This window comes from Musa acuminata, chromosome BXJ3-7, assembly GCF_036884655.1.
Source record: "Musa acuminata AAA Group cultivar baxijiao chromosome BXJ3-7, Cavendish_Baxijiao_AAA, whole genome shotgun sequence".
Lineage (NCBI taxonomy): Eukaryota > Viridiplantae > Streptophyta > Magnoliopsida > Zingiberales > Musaceae > Musa > Musa acuminata.
In genome coordinates, this window is record NC_088355.1 from 33,152,471 (window position 1) to 33,175,046 (window position 22,576).

The following is a 22,576-nucleotide window of genomic DNA, read 5'->3' on the forward strand; positions in this document are numbered from 1 at the left end:
TTCCAACACATCGTCCGAATCTTCGACGTATTATCCGATCTTTGACTCCAGCCCAACATCTACTTTATGTCTTATTTAGTATCGTAGTTAATCCTGCAACATTCTTCTCAACATATGGATTAGATCAATAATTTATCAATTGATTTTATCATCAAAATCCAAGATTCAACATATAAGGGGAGTTTAGTTTAAACTCCGTCATCAATAGGTTGTCATCATAAAAAATGAGGAGATTGTTGAATCTCAAATTTTGATGATGAAATCAATTGATGAGTTTGTGATCTAATTTGTGTTTTGAGTGATGCAGGACTAACTTCGATCATAAAAGGTAAATCAATTAAAGTAGGAGGAATTGGGCGTTAGGCCGGAGTGGAACATGTCAGAAGATTGGACATTGAGCTAGAGGATCAGTTGACGTATCGACAGAAGGCTTCGTGCCATGAGTTCGGGCATCAGGCTAGAAGGATCAGACATTACGCTAAGGAGATCGAATATTGCGGAGGTCAATATGTCGATTAGGTAATACGTTGCAAGAGAGGATAATGCACCGAAAGGATCAGATGAAGCATCAAATGAACCAATGACATACCGGACAACATAAGATTCATGCTTGTAATCGTGTGTGTCTAGATCGACCTAGTTAGGTCTAATTGAGTTGGTTTTGGGATGAAACAATGGTAACTTAATTAGGGCCCATTAGGCCTGAATAAAGGCTGAATTAGGTATATTGTTTGGCCCATTCAATGTCCTATATTAGGGTCTAGTGGTGGTACCGCTAGACTAGGCGATAGTACTGCTTAGACACAGTCTTCAAGACTGTGTCAAGCGGTGGTACTGCCAAATTAGATGGTGGTACCACCTAGACACAATCTTCAAGATAGTGTATGATAAGATCCTAAGGTCTTATCGTGAATTAAATGAAAGAAAAGGGAATGATCGCTTCGAGGGGATTGACCTCCTTGATTGCTTCAAGGGGATCGGCCTACTAGGGTTTATCATAACAAACTAGAATAATATTTCATTGATTGATTCATTGCAAAAGAAAGGGTTATATCATTATTTATAGAGTTCCACCTAGAGTCTATTAGGACTTGGACTCTTAATAATAAATAAATATTAAATAAACTTCTACCTGACTCTAATTGAACTAAATAGACTCAATAAATAACTGAACTAAACTGACTCAATAAACATTATTCAAAAGCTCAGAAAAAGGGTCATAATAGTTCCTCGCTCTTTAAATTAGCATTGTCCTCAAGGCTGAGCAGCATCAATCTCGGGGAGCTTCTCTTTTAGCACTTTAGTCATAGACTATCTGCAACGCATTACAACCCATTGATCAAGTAAGTATGGTCTCCACTTTTTAATAGTATAAGCAACCAGTCAACCTTTCAGTGTAATAATCGTTGCAAGAAACTTCTGGCCCTATATAATCAATTTTATCTTTGAACATTTGCTATCACAAGTGAGAATCTATCTATCAACGATCTTTACTTCGAATCTGTCATAGTCTTCAATGTAGTGGGTCAATCGGTCAACAGTCTCATTGTCCAGTATCAATCAAAACTATAATAGGCTGATGTTTCAAAGTTCCGCCAACTTTCATAGTTTGCAGGTTAGAGTAGCCGGTTAATGCATGCATTGTATGTATGGTAGGTCTAATATCTTCATTAGAATTTATACCTTCATGATCAGAGTCTACATTCTTAGCTTTCGGTTCCTCTCCAATTGGTTCAATCATCATAAGTTGCCCTTGTTTGCATCGATGCTCCTTACTCCACTTTTCATCACAATGCCAGCATAAACCTTTCACTGATCTTTCTTTAAGTTCTTCTTGGGTTAGTATGCAAGTGATAGGATTTTGACTGGGAGTAGATGGGGTGTGCTGCTTGCTAATCACCTGTTTATTGACACCTCTATTTTGACGATATTTCATGCTGATTTTTTCCTTATGCAAGCGTGCAAATTAAATCGCAGCTATCATGGTGCAGTGTTGACGAGCCTTAACTTCACACCGAATCTCCGGATTAAGCCCTTCAATAAATGTATCTAGAAGCTATCATTCCGACCAATCTCTAGCTTGATTTGATAATCTTTCAAACCTACTCTGATATTCCAACACTGTAGAAGTTTGACGAATTTTAGCGAGTTGGCCATCAATATTCTCATATTCGGATGGGCTAAATCGAATAAGAAGCCCTCTTTTGAACTTCTCCCATGAAGGAACTCCATAGACAGTTTCATACTAATCATACCACTGGAGTGCATATCCCTCGAGCTGGATTGAGGCTACTTCTACCTTAGATTCTTCTAGGGTTCTGTGAAAACGAAAAAAAAATTTCGCCTTAGAGATCCAACTAGTTGGATCCTCATATTCCCATTGTGGAAATTCTACCCTAATGCATGGGTAGTGTGTGTCACAATCCTAGGGCCCTTTTCCTGTACCTCCCATTCTGTTCAACATAAAACTTGAGCTCTCATCTTGTTGAAACCCGCTAAAGTGCTCTAACAAGCTTTTTTTTAAATCATGAAGGGTTTCTTGTAGCCGATTCTCAATTCTTGTTTTCAATGCTTCCATTTATGCTTTCACTGAGTTATCGGCAACCATTGTGTACGATTGCAAGTCGATAATCTCTAGTTCTTGTTTTTGATGTCTAGTCAAGGGCATTTGCACTATAGCTACGAAGCTGTTGAGGAGGAAGAGGTGTTGCCTTGTGTTTTAGTCGCTACGTGAGATGAGAGCATCGGGGGCTGGAAGACGATGACTGCAACTGTTGTGACTCACGGGAGCGATCGCTAAATAATTAGGTTGAGGCTTCGATGATGTCATCCGGTGGCTGCGGCAATGGAGGCAGAGCAAGAGAGAGGCAGCATTGAAGTGGCTAGGGTTGAGGTTACAGTGGAGAATAAGAATCGACAGTAGCACTACGGGAACAAGGGCAATCGGTGATTTGCCCTGTTTTTGTCACCAGAGCAAGGGAGAGGCTGCGAGGATCATGGATGGGCAGCGAGCAACGTCGTCACTAGCTGGGCAGTAGCAGCGACAATGACAGTAGCCGGCGTTCGCAACAGCAAGGGGAACCGCGACTGTTGTGCGGCTGGAAACAAGGGCAGCAAGGTGAGTTACCTGTGATTACTCTGTTTTGGTTACAAAAGATGCAGAGCAAGGGGGAGCAGCGGTTGGGAGGCGAGCAACGATCGTCATACAGTAGCTGGTAGCGGTGGTGGGTTGGTTGGGCGACAACGGCGCTCAAGGGGAAGAGGAGTGCTGGAGGAGGCACGGCTGCGATCGACGAGGGGCTGCGACAACAAAGGAAGCTCTGTTTCTGTGGTGCAGTTGGAAACAAGGGCAGCAAGGTGAGTTGTCTGTGCTTGCTCTGTTTCGGTTACAAAAGATGCAGAGCAAGGGGGAGCGGCGGTTGGGAGGCGAGCGGCGGTTGGGAGGTGAGTTGCCTGTGCTTGCCCTTTTTTTTTCTGCAGCAAGGGGGCAGCAGCGGTGGTGGCGGTTGCTAGTTGGGTAGTAGCGACGGCAATGGAGAAGGGGCAACGATGGTCATTGACCAAGACATAGAGGTTCATTCTCGATTGAAAAGGATCGGTTTCGTGGCTACTGACTTCACCTTCCTCACACAAATTTCTTTTTTTCTTTTTATAGCTACAACAACACTGCAATGAGAATGCCAAGGATCACTGCTCTGATACCAAATATTAAGACTCTAAAGTCTTATCGTCGCTTTGATACCAAAATAATAAGACCCAAAAATCTTATCGTAAAAGAAATGAAAAAAATGGAAGAAAAGGGAATGATTGCTTCGAGGGGATCGACCTCCTTGATCACTTCGAGGGGATCGGTCGTCTTGATCGCTTCGAGGGGATAGACCTCCTAGGATTTGTCATAACAAACTAGAATAATATTTCATTGATTGATTCATTGCAAAAGAAATGGTTACAATACTATTTATAGAGTTTCACATCGACTCTTAATAATAAATAAATATTAAATAAACTTCTACCCGATTCTAATTGAACTAAACAGATTCAATAAACAATTGAACTAAACTTGTTGAATCTCGTATTTTGATGATGAAACTACTTGATATATGTTTATGATTTAATCTGCGTTTTGAGTGACGCAGGATGCTTCGATCAGGATGAGACAATTAAAGCAGGAAAATCATATTGTGCCGAAGGAACATGTCAGAAGATTGGACGTCGGGCCGGTGGATCGGTCGGCGTATCGACAGAAGGCTTCGGGCCGTGGACTCAGGCATCGGGCCAAGAAGAGCGGGTATTGTGCCAAGGATATCGGAGTTGCGGAGTCAACTGGCCGATTGGGCAATAGGCTGCACGAGAGGACGATGTGCCGAAGAATCGGACGAAGCGTCGAGGGACCAATGACATGTCGGACAACTTGGTTAATTGCTTAGGATTAATTGTCTCGATTGAAGTTTTGTTTTGTTGTGCAGGATTAACTATGATAACGATGAAGACATAAAGCGAAACAAAGTGTCGGAGTCAAGCGCGAAGGATTTGTTGCGAGTTCGAGAGTTCGACGGAAGTCCGAAGATTCGTTGGGAGTTCGCGGAGCTCGCCGAGAAAGATCGGAGCTTGCCGAAGAAGCTCGTTGGAACTCGCTAAGAACAAATCGTGAAGTCTAGGAGCTTGCCGGGAGTCCGCAGAATGGTTTCCGAGAGTTCATCGGAAGACCGCCGGAAGTTTGCCGGAAGCTCGCTAGAAGAAGTCTTGACTTGCGGACTTTGTAATAGCTTAGAAAATGTCTTTAAATTCATAGTTAGCACGTTAATTAGGGTTAGGATTAGGTGTTAATCCTATAACCCAAGTAGGGGCCAATTAGGCCCAAGTTCGGACTGGTTTGGACCAAGTTTGGAGCCAAACCAAGTGAGCTGGAATAGTGAAGAGGTGCCACCTCTCCAGCTTGGAGGTAGCACCGCCCAGGCTATGTCTTCCTGCGAGGTTGGGAGGTGCAACCGCCCCAGCCAGGAGGTGCAACCGCCTGGGCTGTGGGGTTGGGAGGTGCAACCGCCCCAGCCAGGAGGTGCAACCGCCTGGGCTGAGGGGTTGGGAGGTGCAACCGCCCCAGCCAAGAGGTTGCACCGCCAGAGCTCAAGTTCCGAGCTCTGCCAGGCGATGCAACCACCGAGCTCAGTCTTCGAGCTCTGGCAGAGTGGTGCATCTGCCTGAGCTCAGTCTCGAGCTTTGCCAGGTGATGCATTCACCAAGCTCAGTCTTCGAGCTCTGGCAAAATGGTGCATCAGCTTGAGCTCAGTTTGAAGCTCTGCCAAGTGATGCAACCACCAAGCTCAGATTTCGAGCTCTGCCAGGTGATGCAACCATCGAGCTCAGTCTTCGAGCTCTGGCAGAGAGAAGCAATCGGCAGAGCTCAGTCTTCGAGCTCTGCCAGGCGGTGCCACCTCTCCAGTCGAGAGGTGCAACCGCCTGATCCCAGAATTCTGGGATTTGATCGATTTGATCGTTTTGAGCTCGAATTTTGAATTGGGTTGGGGCCTATAAATACCCCACCCATTCAGCACTGAAAAGATAACAGACCCATACCAAAATCGTGATCTTTTCTGTGATTCTAAAGAGCTCAAAAGTGTTGTAAAGCCTTTAAGTCTCCTCCTTCTGTTCTTCAAGTTTTCAATTGTAAAGTGAGGAGAGAAAGGTCTATAAAGGTTGTCTCCTAAGCCTGTCAAAAGGAGAGAAATTGTAAGAGGGAAGTTTGGCCTTCGCCCATTGAAGGAAGGCACCTAGTTGACGTCGGCAACCTCATCGGTGGAGGAAGCCAAAAGTGGAGTAGGTCAAGGCTGACCGAACCACTCTAAATCTCTGGTTTGCGTTTAATTTCGAGTACTTTATCATTACTGCAAACCTCCCTCATCACTACTGCTCTCTGCGCTTTCACGAACAAGTTCTAAGAGCTGTTCTTCCAAATCTGCATTCAGACGTAACTTCGTATTTTCATACATTACAGTTTACGTTTACGTTTGATTCTGCAGAACTGTTTTCCGCGCTTTTACGAACGAGCTTCCTTGCAGTTTATGCTTACATTTTTAATCCTATTAATAACTGCAATCTGTCCTCTACGATTTTACGAACGAGTTTCAACATTTAGACGTAAAACTGCACTCAGACGTAAATCGGCTTTCCTCGCTCAATCGTCAGATTTCAGTTCACGTTTACGTCTTGATTTCAACTGCATACTGCCTTCTGCAAGTATATAAACGAGTTTCAAAGTTTAGACGTAAATCTGCGTTTAGACGTAAAACTACGTTTAGACGTAAATCTGCGTTTAGACGTAAATCTGCGTTTAGACGTAAAACTGCGTTTAGACGCAAAACTGCGTTTAGACGTAAAACTGCGTTTAGACGTAAATCTGCGTTTAGACGTAAATCTGCGTTTAGACGTAAATCTGCATTTGGACGTAAATCTGAGTTTAGACGCAAAACTGCGCTTAGACACAAAACTGCGCTTGAACGCAATCTGCGCTTAGACGCAAACTGCACCTAGATACAAACTGCGAATTTGCTTTTGCATCACAATAGTTTTTGAACGAACGTAGCTTTTGGTTTTTAAATTATTATAAGATTTCCGCTGCACTAATTCACCCCCCCCCCCCTCTTAGTGCTCTCGATCCTAACAATTGGTATCAGAGCGGGGTTTTTCTCATTTCGGATTTACACCCGAGAGAAATGACTTTTCAAGAGGGCTGTTCGGTCTTTCGTCCACCGTTCTTTAACGGATTGGACTACACTTATTGGAAAACTCGAATGAGAGTTTTCTTAATTTCTCTAAATCTGGATTTATGGAATATCATTGAAAACGGTTTTCAACTTCCCTCCAAACCGATGAACGAATGGTCGGTTTTGGAGAAGAAGAATTTTTCTTTAAACGCAAAGGCTATGAATGCCTTATTTTGCGCATTGGACAAAAATGAGTTCAATCGGATTTCTACGTGTGAAACGGCTTTCGATATTTGGCGCACTCTTGAAATCACGCACGAGGGAACTAGTAGAGTCAAAGACTCCAAAGTTAATATTCTACTGCTTGATTTCGAGCTTTTTCATATGAAACCAAGCGAAACCGTTGTTGACATGTACACCCGTTTTACGGATGTCGTCAATGGTTTAAAATCACTTGGTAAAAGCTTTTCGGATTTTGAACTCGTTAACAAAGTTTTGCGCTCACTTTCTAAAACTTGGGATTCAAAAGTAACTGCTATTCAAGAATCAAAAAACTTGAACCATTTTCCACTTGAAGAACTAATTGGTTCATTGATCACATATGAAATGACGTGCAATGCATGTGAAGAACTTGAGAACCACCTTCCAAAGAACAGGAAGGATTTGGAACTCTGGACAAATGAATGCCACTTGAGCGATGACTCAAGTGATGAGGACAATGATGAACAAACCAACCTTCCAATGAACAGGAAGGATTTGGGACATAGAACATTTGAAGACCACTCGAGCATAAGCTCAAGTGATGGTGAACTTAAAATGAAACGAAAATTAAAAAGCAAAAAGAATGGAACTACTTGCTTTAAACGCAAGAAGAAGAACAAAAATTGGGATGAATCGAGCTCCTCCGAAGAAGAGAAAGTCAACAAAAGCAAGGCGGCAAACTACGCCTTAACAGCCTACAATGATGAGGTAATCGAAATCCCCCTAATTTACTTCGAAATTACATGATGCTTTTGATGATGCACTTTTCTTTTTTTAAATTTTGTTGAAAATTATATTTTTAATAATTTAACAATGAAAATGCAAAAATATGATCATGCTTGTAATCTCGAAAATGATAATGAAAATTGCATGTCTCATGTTAATGCAAGATAGAAATCTAATGATTTTACACCTAGTGAGATGAATCTTATGTGCTTGAGAAGCAAGAATATATATTTTGATCATTTTCATATTGCTTTTCAATGACGATACATGGCTTTTGTCTAGAAGGCTTGATATTTTTCATTGTCTTTGTTTATTAAATATAATGTATGGTTTTAACATAAGAATAAAGATTTGAGCATGCTATTATAAAGTCAATCATAAATTAAAATTAAAGAAGTTTTAGGCATTTATAAGAATCATTCAAAATTATCTTCAATGAAACCTTGCTTAATGTTGCAATGAAAATATTAAAGTTATACTTGATGATTTCAGATTTGACAAATGCTACACTTTAAATATGAATCATTCTTCAATCAGATTAAATGCTTCAATCATTTTTCTAACTCTAGAGTTCTCGATTTTGGTGAAATACAAGTGATAAATTCATTTATGATATCTTGTAAATCACTTGAATTATGAATAAGTTTTTCTTTTTTATGATGTGTTAAAAGAATCACTTAAAAAGAAAATGTTTTTCCCATTTTATCGAGATTAATGATTTCATGATATTATGTGAATCTCGAAACTAATTTTGATGAAATAGTAATAACGTTATTCATGTTATAAATCTTAAAAATGATAATATGCTTCATGTGATAATATGAATACATGAAACACTTATGATATTCTGTGTATTCATAAAATATTTATCTCATCATCCAATAACTCTTCTTGATATTCCTTATGAGATGAAATGAAATAATGCATGAAATTCAAATGAGGAGTTAATGATCATGCATAATAAGATGTAATGAATTCTAGATACCATCGTTTGAATATCTATGATCATGCTGCCAAAATGATGTATCATGAATGCTTGAATATCATGTTTGATATGCTCATGATGATGATTGATTTTTCGGTATCATGCATAAATTTTTTGAAATGTAATGTTAATAAATTTGTGCATTGAAACTATAATGATGCACAAATAAGAATGATTACTTACCTTTGTCATGATTTAGAAATTGATGTAAAGGGTTTTTCCCTTGTTGACAATGACAAAGGGGGAGATAGCTAGCTTGTACAAGTCAAGAAGATGAAAAAACTTGATTGCTAGCTTGCCTATCTCAAGAGGCAAAAATGCTAACTTGCACATCTAGCAAAACTTGACAAATTTGCATATATCAAGAAGCAAGAGTTGCTTTCTTGAACATCTCAAAATTGCTAGCTTGCGGGCCTTAAAATGTACAAACTTTTTGCTAGCTTGTATATGGTAAACCTGCTATCATACTATCATGATGATGAGTATGTCTTATCTTTATGATTGAATTTGAAAAACAATGGCAAAAATACGTCTTAATGATTGAACGTGTTAAAATTATTTTTCGAACCTTCTTGATTGAATGATTGAATCACTTGACTGGCATAATGATTTTACACAATTACATGTTGAAAATTATGTGCTTGAATACAAAACTTCCATGATAACAAGCATGCTTTACCTTCATGATTGTAATTGAATATCTATAGCAAAACCTTGTTCGAATGGAAGAAAGACTCAAATTTCATTTTCGGATTCTCTTGAGTCTAACATATCAAGTTCACTCCCTTCCAAACTTAACAAGCATATGCCATATCAAGTTTAGTTCATATCATTGATTTTTGACATATGTAATTGACTAGCAAATACATCTCTCATACACACATCATGTGAAAAATATTTTTTTGAGAAATGGATTTGATGAATATGGATGAAAGTGTTTTTACTTGCAAGGATTTATTTCACATACATAACAACAAGCACTTATGCTTAAAATTTGCTTATATCGTTCTCCGTTTTGTTGATGACAAAGGGGGAGAAATATATGAATTGATGCCATGAACACTGATGCTAGGCTTGCATCATCAAGAGATATATGAATTGATATGATTGCCATATTTGCAATGCTTGCATCATTAAGAGATATATGAATTGATGCTATGATTGCCAAACTTGTATTATGCCATGTTTTCATCATGCGTTAAGATATCAAGAACTTGTATCGTAATTTTACGCGTTGATATCCTACCATGTGATGAAATGCTATAATTGATAAACACTTGAAATGTTTGCATTATGATATCAAAAGCCTACATCGCAATTTTTCATGTTGGTATTTGATATTAGCAAACTTACATGATGATAAAACTTGATATTATGATTTTCATGCAATGAGTTGAACCAATATCACACACACTTGATTGTAGTACTTCTCCTTTTTGTTGATGACAAAGGGGGAGAAGTATGTTGATGACATGACATGTGATGCATAAGTTTATGCATAAGTTCATGTTGACGTGTTGCAAGTATTCATGATGAATATTGCAATGACTTGAATTCAGTTTGAATTCAAGGTTCTATCAATATGGCATATTGATAGGGGGAGTTTGTTTAAACTCCGGGAGTTAAGTTTAACTCCGTCATCAAGTGGTTGTCATCATCAAAAAGGGGGAGATTGTTGAATCTCGTATTTTGATGATGAAACTACTTGATATATGTTTATGATTTAATCTGCGTTTTGAGTGACGCAGGATGCTTCGATCAGGATGAGACAATTAAAGCAGGAAAATCATATTGTGCCGAAGGAACATGTCAGAAGATTGGACGTCGGGCCGGTGGATCGGTCGGCGTATCGACAGAAGGCTTCGGGCCGTGGACTCAGGCATCGGGCCAAGAAGAGCGGGTATTGTGCCAAGGATATCGGAGTTGCGGAGTCAACTGGCCGATTGGGCAATAGGCTGCACGAGAGGACGATGTGCCGAAGAATCGGACGAAGCGTCGAGGGACCAATGACATGTCGGACAACTTGGTTAATTGCTTAGGATTAATTGTCTCGATTGAAGTTTTGTTTTGTTGTGCAGGATTAACTATGATAACGATGAAGACATAAAGCGAAACAAAGTGTCGGAGTCAAGCGCGAAGGATTTGTTGCGAGTTCGAGAGTTCGACGGAAGTCCGAAGATTCGTTGGGAGTTCGCGGAGCTCGCCGAGAAAGATCGGAGCTTGCCGAAGAAGCTCGTTGGAACTCGCTAAGAACAAATCGTGAAGTCTAGGAGCTTGCCGGGAGTCCGCAGAATGGTTTCCGAGAGTTCATCGGAAGACCGCCGGAAGTTTGCCGGAAGCTCGCTAGAAGAAGTCTTGACTTGCGGACTTTGTAATAGCTTAGAAAATGTCTTTAAATTCATAGTTAGCACGTTAATTAGGGTTAGGATTAGGTGTTAATCCTATAACCCAAGTAGGGGCCAATTAGGCCCAAGTTCGGACTGGTTTGGACCAAGTTTGGAGCCAAACCAAGTGAGCTGGAATAGTGAAGAGGTGCCACCTCTCCAGCTTGGAGGTAGCACCGCCCAGGCTATGTCTTCCTGCGAGGTTGGGAGGTGCAACCGCCCCAGCCAGGAGGTGCAACCGCCTGGGCTGTGGGGTTGGGAGGTGCAACCGCCCCAGCCAGGAGGTGCAACCGCCTGGGCTGAGGGGTTGGGAGGTGCAACCGCCCCAGCCAAGAGGTTGCACCGCCAGAGCTCAAGTTCCGAGCTCTGCCAGGCGATGCAACCACCGAGCTCAGTCTTCGAGCTCTGGCAGAGTGGTGCATCTGCCTGAGCTCAGTCTCGAGCTTTGCTAGGTGATGCATTCACCAAGCTCAGTCTTCGAGCTCTGGCAAAATGGTGCATCAGCTTGAGCTCAGTTTGAAGCTCTGCCAAGTGATGCAACCACCAAGCTCAGATTTCGAGCTCTGCCAGGTGATGCAACCATCGAGCTCAGTCTTCGAGCTCTGGCAGAGAGAAGCAATCGGCAGAGCTCAGTCTTCGAGCTCTGCCAGGCGGTGCCACCTCTCCAGTCGAGAGGTGCAACCGCCTGATCCCAGAATTCTGGGATTTGATCGATTTGATCGTTTTGAGCTCGAATTTTGAATTGGGTTGGGGCCTATAAATACCCCACCCATTCAGCACTGAAAAGATAACAGACCCATACCAAAATCGTGATCTTTTCTGTGATTCTAAAGAGCTCAAAAGTGTTGTAAAGCCTTTAAGTCTCCTCCTTCTGTTATTCAAGTTTTCAATTGTAAAGTGAGGAGAGAAAGGTCTGTAAAGGTTGTCTCCTAAGCCTGTCAAAAGGAGAGAAATTGTAAGAGGGAAGTTTGGCCTTCGCCCATTGAAGGAAGGCACCTAGTTGACGTCGGCAACCTCATCGGTGGAGGAAGCCAAAAGTGGAGTAGGTCAAGGCTGACCGAACCACTCTAAATCTCTGGTTTGCGTTTAATTTCGAGTACTTTATCATTACTGCAAACCTCCCTCATCACTACTGCTCTCTGCGCTTTCACGAACAAGTTCTAAGAGCTGTTCTTCCAAATCTGCATTCAGACGTAACTTCGTATTTTCATACATTACAGTTTACGTTTACGTTTGATTCTGCAGAACTGTTTTCCGCGCTTTTACGAACGAGCTTCCTTGCAGTTTACGCTTACATTTTTAATCCTATTAATAACTGCAATCTGTCCTCTACGATTTTACGAACGAGTTTCAACATTTAGACGTAAAACTGCACTCAGACGTAAATCGGCTTTCCTCGCTCAATCGTCAGATTTCAGTTCACGTTTACGTCTTGATTTCAACTGCATACTGCCTTCTGCAAGTATATAAACGAGTTTCAAAGTTTAGACGTAAATCTGCGTTTAGACGTAAAACTACGTTTAGACGTAAATCTGCGTTTAGACGTAAATCTGCGTTTAGACGTAAAACTGTGTTTAGACGCAAAACTGCGTTTAGACGTAAAACTGCGTTTAGACGTAAATCTGCGTTTAGACGTAAATCTGCGTTTAGACGTAAATCTGAGTTTAGACGCAAAACTGCGCTTAGACGCAAAACTGCGCTTGAACGCAATCTGCGCTTAGACGCAAACTGCACCTAGATACAAACTGCGAATTTGCTTTTGCATCACAATAGTTTTTGAACGAACGTAGCTTTTGGTTTTTAAATTATTATAAGATTTCCGCTGCACTAATTCACCCCCCCCCCTCTTAGTGCTCTCGATCCTAACAAAACTGACTCAATAAACATTATTCAAAAGCTCAGAAAAAGGGTCTTAACAGTGTCAAGCAATGGTATCGCCTAGTGTCAGAGAGTACTAACCGATGGTATCGTTAGACTTGACGATGGTACCACCCAGTGTTAATGCTACAGGCAATAGTACCGCCCAGCACATGTTGTGGTACCACCAGGATCCAAAAAACCCGGGATGAGACCTTTTTTTGCTGCAAGTTTGAAGTCATTTGGGGTCTATAAATACCCTAGCTATTCCTGCGTAGAGAAGCACAAAATTGATTAGAAAGGGGAAAAATATTCTTGAGAAAGAAATGTTGTAATCTCTCTTGAAGTGCAGAGTTACTTCTTCATAGTATTTAAAAGTTCTTCTAAAGGGAGAAGTGATATCTAAAAAAGAGAGGTTGTAAAGGTTCTCTCCTGAGCCTATCAAAAGGAGAAAGAGTGTAAAAGGGTAGTTGATTTTTGTCTGCTGAAAGAAGATCGGTAGTAGAAGCTGGTAGCCTCGAATGAAGAGGAATCGGGAGTGGATGTAGGTCACGACGACTGAACAACTATAAATCTAGTTTGCATTTCTATTTTGCTTTTCATTTTCATATTGCAAACTGATTTACTTGCTTATTACTTTCATTACGCTTACAAATATGCTTTCAAGTCAAGCATCTTTCCGATATCGATTTTCATTATACAATGTAATTTTTTCGAAAGTACTAATTCACGCGCCGCCCCCCCCTCGTGTGCGACCCTCTTACTACCAACTTGGTCCTAATACAAAGTGCATGTACATGTTATGATACAGAAAGTAGAAATCCATGAATTTGTTATGTTTGTTACGTATGCATATAAATATTTTGAATTATCTTGATATAAAATTTTACCTCTTTATTTTGTATATATTATGTTATAAGGTTATGTTTGCAAAAGAAGTTATAGAATGTTATGTTTATCGTTAAATATCACTTGTGGATGATTTTAAAATATTATATATATAACATAATATATGCTCATCTAAATAAAGATATAAATGCTAATATAAATACTCATTATGGATCTTATTTTGTAAATAAAAATATTAGTATCTCACGCAAGTAATTAGGTAGGAAAATGAGCACCTGAGCCTATACTAGTGTAGATATATATTATGATATATGAACATTTGTATTTATATAAATTTTGGACATGTGTCCGTGTTTTTATTTTGATTATAAATTATAATTATGTATATATATATATCACTATGGAATCCTACCATTTTTTATATAAATTGGATTGTCTATGTTTTTATTAATAACAATAAAAGAATTAGAAAGTGACATATTATTTTAATTATACATATATGATATAAGTGGGACTGTTACACAACCCAAAAGATACCTTATTCTCGGGACCTTTGAATAATTTCTCGAACTATATCTAATAAAGATATTATTAGTAATTGAGTAATTGTATTTAGTAAAATTATATTTTATTAAATTTGAAGTTATATATATATCACCTTGAAAATTAATAGAGCCATTGTCTCCACCTCGAATTAGAATCCCCAAAATCCAAAGCCGATTGATTTGTTCCGATTCCTTTGTTCTTTCTCTGCACGATCACTTTCTTTGCGTTCTTGGATGCGCGTTCCGGTCGCCAGAATCCGGCTTTCCTCTCCGAGAACTCTCAACTGGGATGCCCTGGCTAACAACAGATGCGCACCGCCCCGAGACCAGGGCCAAGCTTTTCTTTCCTTGTACCGCGAGATCAAGCAATCGTCCATGCACCTCGACCCGACCGTGCTTCCCCCGGTCTTCAAGGCTTGCGCCGAACTTCGGTCCTTGGAGCAGGGCACCGCGGTCCATGCCGATGTTGTCAAGACGGGCTTTCTGTCGTGTACCTCCACTTGCAACACGGCCATGAGTTTTTATTTGAAGTGCGGCGCCATGTTCTCGGCGCTCAAGTTATTCGATGAAATGCCGCAGAGAGATTCCGTTTCATGGAATGTGATGGTCCATGGGTTCTTAAGTCGCGGCGACTTTGAAGCGGGGCTGGGGTTGTTCAGGCAAGCCCGAATCCTGGACTTTGAACCAAATGTGGCCTCGTTAGTGCTTGCAATCCAGGCTTCTTGGAAGTTGGATGATGTAGACGAAGGTCTAAGCCTGCACGGTCTTGTTGTGAGGAACAGGTTTGTTGCTGATGTGTCCATTCAGAACTCACTGCTCTCTATGTACTCGAAGTTTGGAGATATGGATTCTGCAAAGCAGATTTTTGATGAGACCGTCGAGAGAGATGTGATTTCTTGGAGCGCGCTGATCGGTGGGTATGCACAGACTGGGAAAGCTTTTGTGGCGCTGCAGCTGTTTCGAGAAATGTCGAACGAATATATGATTGATATGGACGGGTTAACTGCAGTTGGTGTTCTTCAAGCCTGCAGTGTCATCGAGGACATTGAGCATGGAAGATCGTTCCATGGCCACTTGATTCGTCGAGGTTTTGCAGGTGACCTGTTCATTGAAAATTCTTTGATTGATATGTATTCAAAATGCCATGATATTAGTTCTGCCTATAGAGTCTTCGATGCGATGATCAGGAGGAACACTGTTTCATGGAACAGCATGATATCCAGCTTAGTCCATACTGAGAAACATTGGGAAGCATTGGCATTGTTTGATTCCATGAAAGAAGCTGGAATTCAGACTGATGAAGTAACACTAGTGAATCTGTTGCAGTCATGCAAGAAACTTGGTCAGGCAGTTTGGTGCAAGTGCATCCATTCCATGGTCATTAAGAGGCAACTGATATCAACTAACATGGTGTTGAACAACCTGTTGGATGCTTATGCTAAGTGCAACTATATGGAACTGGCTATGGAAATGTTTAAAGGAATGGAGAATAGGAATGTGATCTCGTGGAGTATTGTTGTTTCAGGCTTTGTGCACATTGGCCAGCCAGACAAGGCAATTGCCTTCTTCAGAGAGATGTGGTTGGCAGGAGAGAAGCCTAATCCAATCACAATGCTGAGTGTTTTGGAAGCATGCACTGTTGCAGCAGAGCTTAAGCTGTCAAAGTGTGCTCATGGTATTGTCGTGAGGAATGAATTCATGAATGAGTTAGCCATTGGTACTGCAGTTTTGGACATGTATGCAAAATGTGGTGATGTGAATGCTTCAAGAAAAGTGTTCCAGGCAATGCCACAGAGAAATGTTTTGTCATGGAATGCAATGATAGGGGCATTGGGAATGAATGGATGCGCACAAGCTGCACTTGCTGTTTTCCATGAGATGGAAGTGGAAGATGTGAGGCCTAATGAGGTGACCATTCTATCAATGTTGTCTGCCTGTAGTCATGGAGGTTTAGTAGAAGAGGGCCTCTCCATCTTCCAGAGGATGAGTGCAGATCCTTTCCTCCAGCCTAGTGCAGAGCACTACTCTTGTTTAGTGGACATGTTGGGAAGAGCTGGAGATGTTGAAGGCGCACTGGAGGTGATCAAAAAGATTCCCAAAGAACTAGAGGCTGGTCCTGCTGCTTGGGGAGCTCTGCTGAGTGCATGCAGAAGTTATGGGAATTGTGAAGTCGGGAAAGATGCTGCTTCTCGTATTCTTGAACTGGAGCCTACAAATTCGGCAGGATATTTACTGACATCAAGTATGTATGCAAAGGGAGGATCGATCCATGATATGGCAAGAGCGAGGTTGTTGATGAAGAAAAAGGGGGTGAGGGTCATCAGTGGTTACAGCTTGGTGCATGTGGATCAAAAGGCTCACAAGTTTGTTTCCTGGGATGGTTCTCATTCTCGGTCTGAAGATATATATTTCATGGTTAAACTTCTGCATAATTGCATGCACTTGGCTGGAAAGGATGATTGCCTGATCATATAAACAAGTTTGGAGAATCATATGCACTGGGCTGGAGAGAATGTTTGCCTTGAGAATTCTTGCTGTGATAGACAAATCATAATGGTCAGCAGTTTTTATAGTGCCAAGACCATTTCAAGATCATCTTCAGCATGTACAAAGGTAAGGATACATACCAAATATTATTGATGGAGACCAGGGAGAAAGCAGAGACGTTTCCATGATTGTTTTAGAGCTCGAGGATAAAAATCAAATCTTGGCTACATATGCAAGTCTTTTCTTATAATGAAGGTAATGCTTACATATCCTCTCAACAAAATTTCACTTTTGTAGCATCCCAACTCTCAGCTGACATTCTACTCTTCTGTTTGCTGTTTTATGTTACCTCATCCACTATTAATGCACTGCTCATGTTGTATTGGTTACATGTTTAGCTCAAAGGAGTACCGTTGAGGATGGATTGGACAAACATGTTGCAGACCAGTCAAATCCCTTTGGCAAGCATTAAAAACATTCCTGCTGCAAAAGTCAAGCAATGACGTACCCAAAGTTACTCTTATTGTGAAAGTTTGAAGTTTACTAAGATCCTTTGATTGTGAAAAGACATGAAAATGCTTGAGTAGAATTTTTATTCAAAGTCGTCTACCAAGAACTGTGTTAATGAGCAATGTCAAGAATGGATATGACTTTAGTTAGTTAGGTAGAAGTTTGGAGATGCTCTAAGAGTAATTTTCAAAGTTTACAGTTAATGTTCAAAGTTTGGAAATCGTCACTTGCTTACCGTCTGTAGACTTTGAAATTTACTCCCAGCGCATCACCATTTCAGAAAAGAGTTGTTGGAACTCGTGACTTCAAATGCACAGCCGTTACTATTGGGCTTTTAAAAAATTGTGCATCCTAATTTTTATCTGAGTTTTTCTTTAATCAAATTGATGAAAGTATCTTTTGCCCACCATCAGTCAACTTGGTTGTTATCGCCTTTGTCAAATTGATGAAAATTGATGAAATTGATGAAAATATCTATCGCCACATTGTGCTTCAACCGCGAGCGACACCGCTCGTCACCTCCTCCCTTTCTCTCACTTCCTTGTGTTGCTTTTGTCGTTGACACCCTCATTACTGACACCCTTGCTGCCCGGTTCTAACGAGGGCCCATGAGTGAAGCCAAAGGCTCCTGTCATCTATCATGAGGAAGATGATGATGTGGGAAGAGAACTCCTCAGTCTTTGATCGCAAGGAAGTGGGAGCGACAACCATGGTGGCCGCAGTCTTACTGAAGGAGGGGGATAAGGCTCTCACTCATGACTGACATTGCACAAAGGTGACAGGAAAGAATAGGGAGGGGAGAAGAGTAGAAATAATAGGAAGGAGAGAGGAGTAGAAAGAGGAGATCGAGAAGACGGAAGGAAGGGGGGAGGAGGCAACGAGTGACTCACGATGGGAGCGGGGTTGGTGACTAATAATGGATGGAGGGAGTTTTCATCAAATTAAGAAAAAAAAAACACGTCCCAAATAAAAACTAATTTCGGAGTAAAAGTTCAACAGCAAAATTTTTTGAAGGTAAAATGCCCATCGTTGGTTGTGAGAGAGAGTCATTTACTGACATGATTCAGACATTGTAGAGAGAGAGAGAGAGAGAGAGAGAGAGAGAGAGAGAGAAAGAGAGAGAGAGACACATTTACTGACATGATTCAGACATTGTAGTGAGAGAAACAGAGAGAGAGTCATTACAACATGATTTAGACACGTAAATATCGAGCAAAGTCTGTGAGAACGCAGTTAGCCTTCCCGTGTTGTCATGGGAACCTTGGCCCCCTCAGCCAGTCCCAATCGACCAACACAACACGGCAAAATGACCTGCCTCCACCACATCGCCGCTATTTTGGAAGTACAACACATTGACACACGTTATAAGTGGTTGCCGACGGAGGTGGAACAAATCACCACCCTTTCTTACTATCACCATAGAAGTCATTAGTCCTCCTACACCATGTCTAAGCTTCTGCACTTGCCCTTCTTGCTCCTCCTCCCTCTCCTATCTGCCCCCAGAGCTGGAGCGGCCTCCTCACACCACCATCACCTGAGGTCACTCCACTTCTCCCTTTTCCAACAAGAGACCATAAACAAGACCGGCTACATCGTCGTCGACGGCGTGGCCGGCGCCGGCGTCGGCCAAACCACCACCCCCTTCGGCACCATCTTCGTCTTCAACGACGGCATGACGGTCACGCCGAACGCGTCGTCTCGAGTCGCAGGCATCGCCGAGGGGGCTTCCATAACCTCCAGCCTCGACGGCCTGCGAAGCGTGTCGTTCGCAAAGATCACTCTCAGGATCAGAGGCCTACAGGGCTCCATCTCGATCGTGGGCGGCACCCACAACATCAAGCCGGCGGACCACCCGGTCGTCGGCGGCACCGGCGACTTTATGTTCGTTGGAGGGTACGTGAGGTCGTCGCCGGTGGACTTGGAAGGCGTGACGGTGGTCTACAAGATCGAGTTCCATCTGTATTGGCCACCGTATGCCGCCAACGGTCCTTCCAAATAGTTGAGCCTCTGCTGCCACAGCTGCACCGAGTTGGTGTTCTTTTAAACTACGGTCTTAGTCTAAAGGGATGAATGTCCAGAATAATTACGTTGATTTGCAATTCAAAGTGGCATATCTTTCTCTTTCAAGTTTTTTTTAATAAATCTTACATATATTTCATACAGATTCGAAATATATGTTGATATAATAGTCACGAAATTTACATGTTTTGCAGGATAATAAATGAATATGGCATACATATTCTTATGATTTTAATAAAAAACATTTAGATATCTGAATGATACACTAATTCATATCGTATACTTTCTCTGTTTCATATATCCATATATACATATTCTTTTGAGTACTAGTAACCTGTGTTTATTATATGACAAAAATAGATATTTTATATAAAAGTTAAATTTTAATAAGAATAGAGTTTAAAAAATGGATTAGATAGTGAATTTATCTTTTTTTTTTATTGTTGATAGCAATATTTTTTATTCTTCTATTGTTGTTGAATTGTATACAAAGAATCTAGCCACATTAAGTTACATATTGAAACTTAAAGATTCGATAAACCCAATAATAAATAAATATTTTATATATATATATATATATATATATATATATATATATATATCTATCTGTTTCTACCATCAAAATGAATGACGGGACATCACAACTAGTGGATCATGTTTCTCGATCTTATAAATTTATATATTAATATGGTATGTCTATCGAGCTTAATTTTGAAATTACTCTCTTGACATAGTATACTAGTGAATTATATAACAATGGTGCATCAATGTGGTAATCGTTATTGCTTGATCATCATGAGCAACGCATGTTTGAGGAGCCTCTTGAGGAAGTATGACTATGACATGTATGGCTCGGGAGGTTGGAGTGCATTGAACCTTCTGTTGTCACCATTTACCTATTGCTCTATATCATAAGAATGACCAACATTAAAAAAAAAAGAAGACTTATTATCATCGTACATCTATTAATCGTATAATCCTTTGTAATATAATAGTTGCAAATATAACGAGCTTTATTCCATGTTTATATTGCAGAGGATCTATTTCATCTGCTCAAAGTCATCAACTATCTTCCCCTTTTCCAAGTTTTCTGTGAGTATAAATGTTGCACATAGTTCCTTAAGCTCTATGATCTATTTCTTGGACAGCTTGCATAAAATAATGCTCATTAGTTCATACCTCACCCTGAGGTTGAGTAGATGGAACCATCGGTTAGCCACTATAACGCCATCATCAATCAAGCCACTTTTATCGACATCATTGGATCTCACATATTTCTGACTATGATAGAGAATGTATCTTAGTGCTAGACTAAAATTATTGTTTATCGATTCTTTCCAAGGGATTGGTTGATACTACTATCTTCTAATAGTTATAGGTGCCCTGCAAGCCAATCGCGTGAGTGATGATACGTGTGACTTGACGCACAATCTTTTTGCTTATTATTATTATTTAGTATTTTATCACTTATATTGCAGGTTACATGAATATATTGTGATGTCCATGGATCTGTGCAACGAAAATTGGATCGTGATGAGATCATGATAATTAGATCGATTTACTTTTAAACACAGATCCTAAGTAATTCTGGTCATAAGTTACTCGAGAGAGACGTTGAGATAACCGAACAGACTAGTGTGCTATATACCTATCCGTATGATAGATGCAGCTGGTCTCATAGTTGCTCGTGTGGGGACACTACGGATCCAATGCAAGTGCTCATTAGAGAATGAGTTCACTGATTAATTCGTTCATAGAATGCTGGATGGTTGATGATGCCTTATTGTTAGACAACGATTATGTCGTCCTAGTGGTACATCTGGCCCTTAGACTTAAGACACAAAGGATGTCTTGTATAAGTACTCCACTCTTTAATACCAGACTTAAAGGTATGGAGGTTCCAAATCTAGCACAATTGGTCATTGTGAGTGGTAGCCAACCTTACGAAAGCTATTAAGTGTCGATAAAGACTTAACCGCTCTTGGTGTCATGAGAGGAATATTTCATATATTCTTACTAGTCATAAGTGCTCTGCAAGCTAATTACATGAGTGATAACACGTGTGACATGATATGTATTTATTTTTCTCATTATATTATTTGATATTTTATCACTTTATATTGCTTGTTGTATATATATATATATATATATATATATATATATATATATATATATATATATATATATGTATATACATATATATATATAGTGTTGCTCGTCAATCCATGCAATGGGAATTGTTGAATCTCGGATTTTGATGATGAGGGTCACTCTCTCATTCGTCCTCCCTTGTTCTACGGGACAGACTACACATATTGAAAAACTCGAATGAGAGTTTTCTTGCATTCGTTGGACTTGAATTTATGGAATATTATCGAAAATGATTTTAAAAAGTCTTCTACTCCAATGAAAGAATGAAATGATTTAGTGAAGAAAACTTTTTCCTTAAATGCTAGAGCTATGAATGCTCTATTTTGCGCATTGGATAAACTGGGTTTAATCAGGTTTCTACGTGCGAAACGGTTTTTGATATATGACACACTCTTAAAATCACATACGAAGGCACGAATAGAGTAAAAGACTCTAAAATAAATCTTTTGATGCATGATTTTAAATTTTTTCATATGAAACCAAGCAAAACCATTGGAGACATGTACACTCGTTTTACGGATATCGTCAATGATTTAAAAGCTCTTGGTAAAACTTTTTCGAATTTTGAACTTGTTAGTAAAGTTTTACGATCACTTTCTAAAAATTGAAATTTCAAAGTAATGGCTATTCAAGAATCAAATATTTTGAATATTTTTTTAATCGAAGAACTAATTGGGTCTTTAATGACCTACGAAATGACCAATGTGACAAAAAACGAACTTGAGAACAACCTTCCAAAGAACAAGAAGGATTTCAGATTTAGAACAATTGAAGATCACTCGAGCATAAGCTCAAGTGATGGTGAACTTGAACTCCTCACTATGAAATTTATAAAGTTTATGAAACAAAAAATTAAAGAACAAAAAGAACGCAACTACTTGTTAAGAATGTAAAAAGAGGGAAGCACTTTGGGACGAATCAAGTTCATCCGAAGATGAAGAACAAACCAACAAAGGTGAGGTGGCAAACCATCCCTTAACGACTTTCGACAACGAGGTAACCAAAATCCCCTTAATTTATTTTAAAATTACATAATTTTTTTCATGAGTTATTTTTAATTTAGTTTAGAAAAATTATTTTTCTTAAAAATTACATGTTTAA

The 22,576-nt window shown here is 40.1% G+C and overlaps 2 protein-coding genes across 2 annotated transcripts; both read left to right on the forward strand.

Annotated features, from left to right (window-relative positions):
- The first annotated feature begins 14,446 nt into the window (after positions 1–14,446).
- Positions 14,447–17,722, forward strand: LOC135642833 (pentatricopeptide repeat-containing protein At2g17210-like). The gene is made up of 2 exons (XM_065159289.1): positions 14,447–17,050; positions 17,194–17,722. The coding sequence occupies exon 1, from the start codon at positions 14,543–14,545 to the stop codon at positions 16,781–16,783; it is 2,241 nt and encodes a 746-aa protein (XP_065015361.1). The 5' UTR covers positions 14,447–14,542; the 3' UTR covers positions 16,784–17,050; positions 17,194–17,722.
- A 963-nt stretch (positions 17,723–18,685) lies between these two features.
- LOC103974798 (dirigent protein 19) lies at positions 18,686–19,432 on the forward strand. Its single transcript, XM_009389685.3, has one exon. The coding sequence runs from the start codon at positions 18,750–18,752 to the stop codon at positions 19,302–19,304; it is 555 nt and encodes a 184-aa protein (XP_009387960.2). The 5' UTR covers positions 18,686–18,749; the 3' UTR covers positions 19,305–19,432.
- The last annotated feature ends 3,144 nt before the right edge of the window (positions 19,433–22,576 follow it).